General features: G+C 66.8%; 1 protein-coding gene across 1 annotated transcript in view; it reads left to right on the top strand.

Moving 5' to 3' along the window:
- The window catches only part of LOC104075261 (alpha-mannosidase 2x-like), a gene marked incomplete at its 5' end in the record, with an annotated part of 4,355 nt that overhangs the window by 270 nt on the left and 3,519 nt on the right, over window positions 1-566 (top strand). The window contains one exon of the mRNA XM_009575703.1: window positions 177-342. Within this exon, the coding sequence (XP_009573998.1) occupies window positions 177-342 (166 nt within the window). The remainder of the gene's footprint in view (window positions 1-176; window positions 343-566) is intronic.

The raw sequence follows: 566 nt of genomic DNA, 5'->3' as shown, positions 1-566 counted from the left end.
AAGGGCTGCCTGCCTTGCTCTCGGGGCTTGTGGGGCTGTGGCGGGGCAGTGAGGGGGGTACCTAGGACTCTGTGAAGCAGTGGGTGGGTGCATGGGACCCATGAGTGGTGTGGGGCACAGGGCACCCGGGACGCCATGGGGCTGGGGTGGCCATCCCTGTGTGACCCCACCCGCAGGTTCCTGGTGGTGTTCAACCCCCTGGAGCAGGAGCGCCTGAGCGTCTTGCCAGTGCTGGTGGACTCCCCACATGTGCGTGTGCTCTCCGAGGAGGGGCAGCCCCTGCCTTCCCAGCTCAGTGTGCACTGGGGCTCTGCCACCGACATGGTGCCCAACGTCTATCAGGTATGGGGTGCCCCGGTGCCACTGCCCGCCCCCATCCTCAGCCTGCATAGCCCGTGCGTGCCAGCCTCCCATCCTCAATGCTGCCCCCATGGCAGGGACACCTCTGTGGCAACAAGTGTCCTCACATCCCAACACAAGCTCGCACTGCTTGCAAACACCCAGGTCCCCGTGCACGTCCCCCCTCAGCAGAGGCCCCAGAAGCGCCGAGCCAGGGGCCCTGCCGA

This window comes from Fulmarus glacialis, unplaced genomic scaffold (genome assembly GCF_000690835.1).
Source record: "Fulmarus glacialis isolate BGI_N327 unplaced genomic scaffold, ASM69083v1 scaffold18824, whole genome shotgun sequence".
Lineage (NCBI taxonomy): Eukaryota > Metazoa > Chordata > Aves > Procellariiformes > Procellariidae > Fulmarus > Fulmarus glacialis.
Note: the sequence above shows the minus strand (reverse complement) of the source record. Positions and strands in the feature narration are given on the sequence as shown.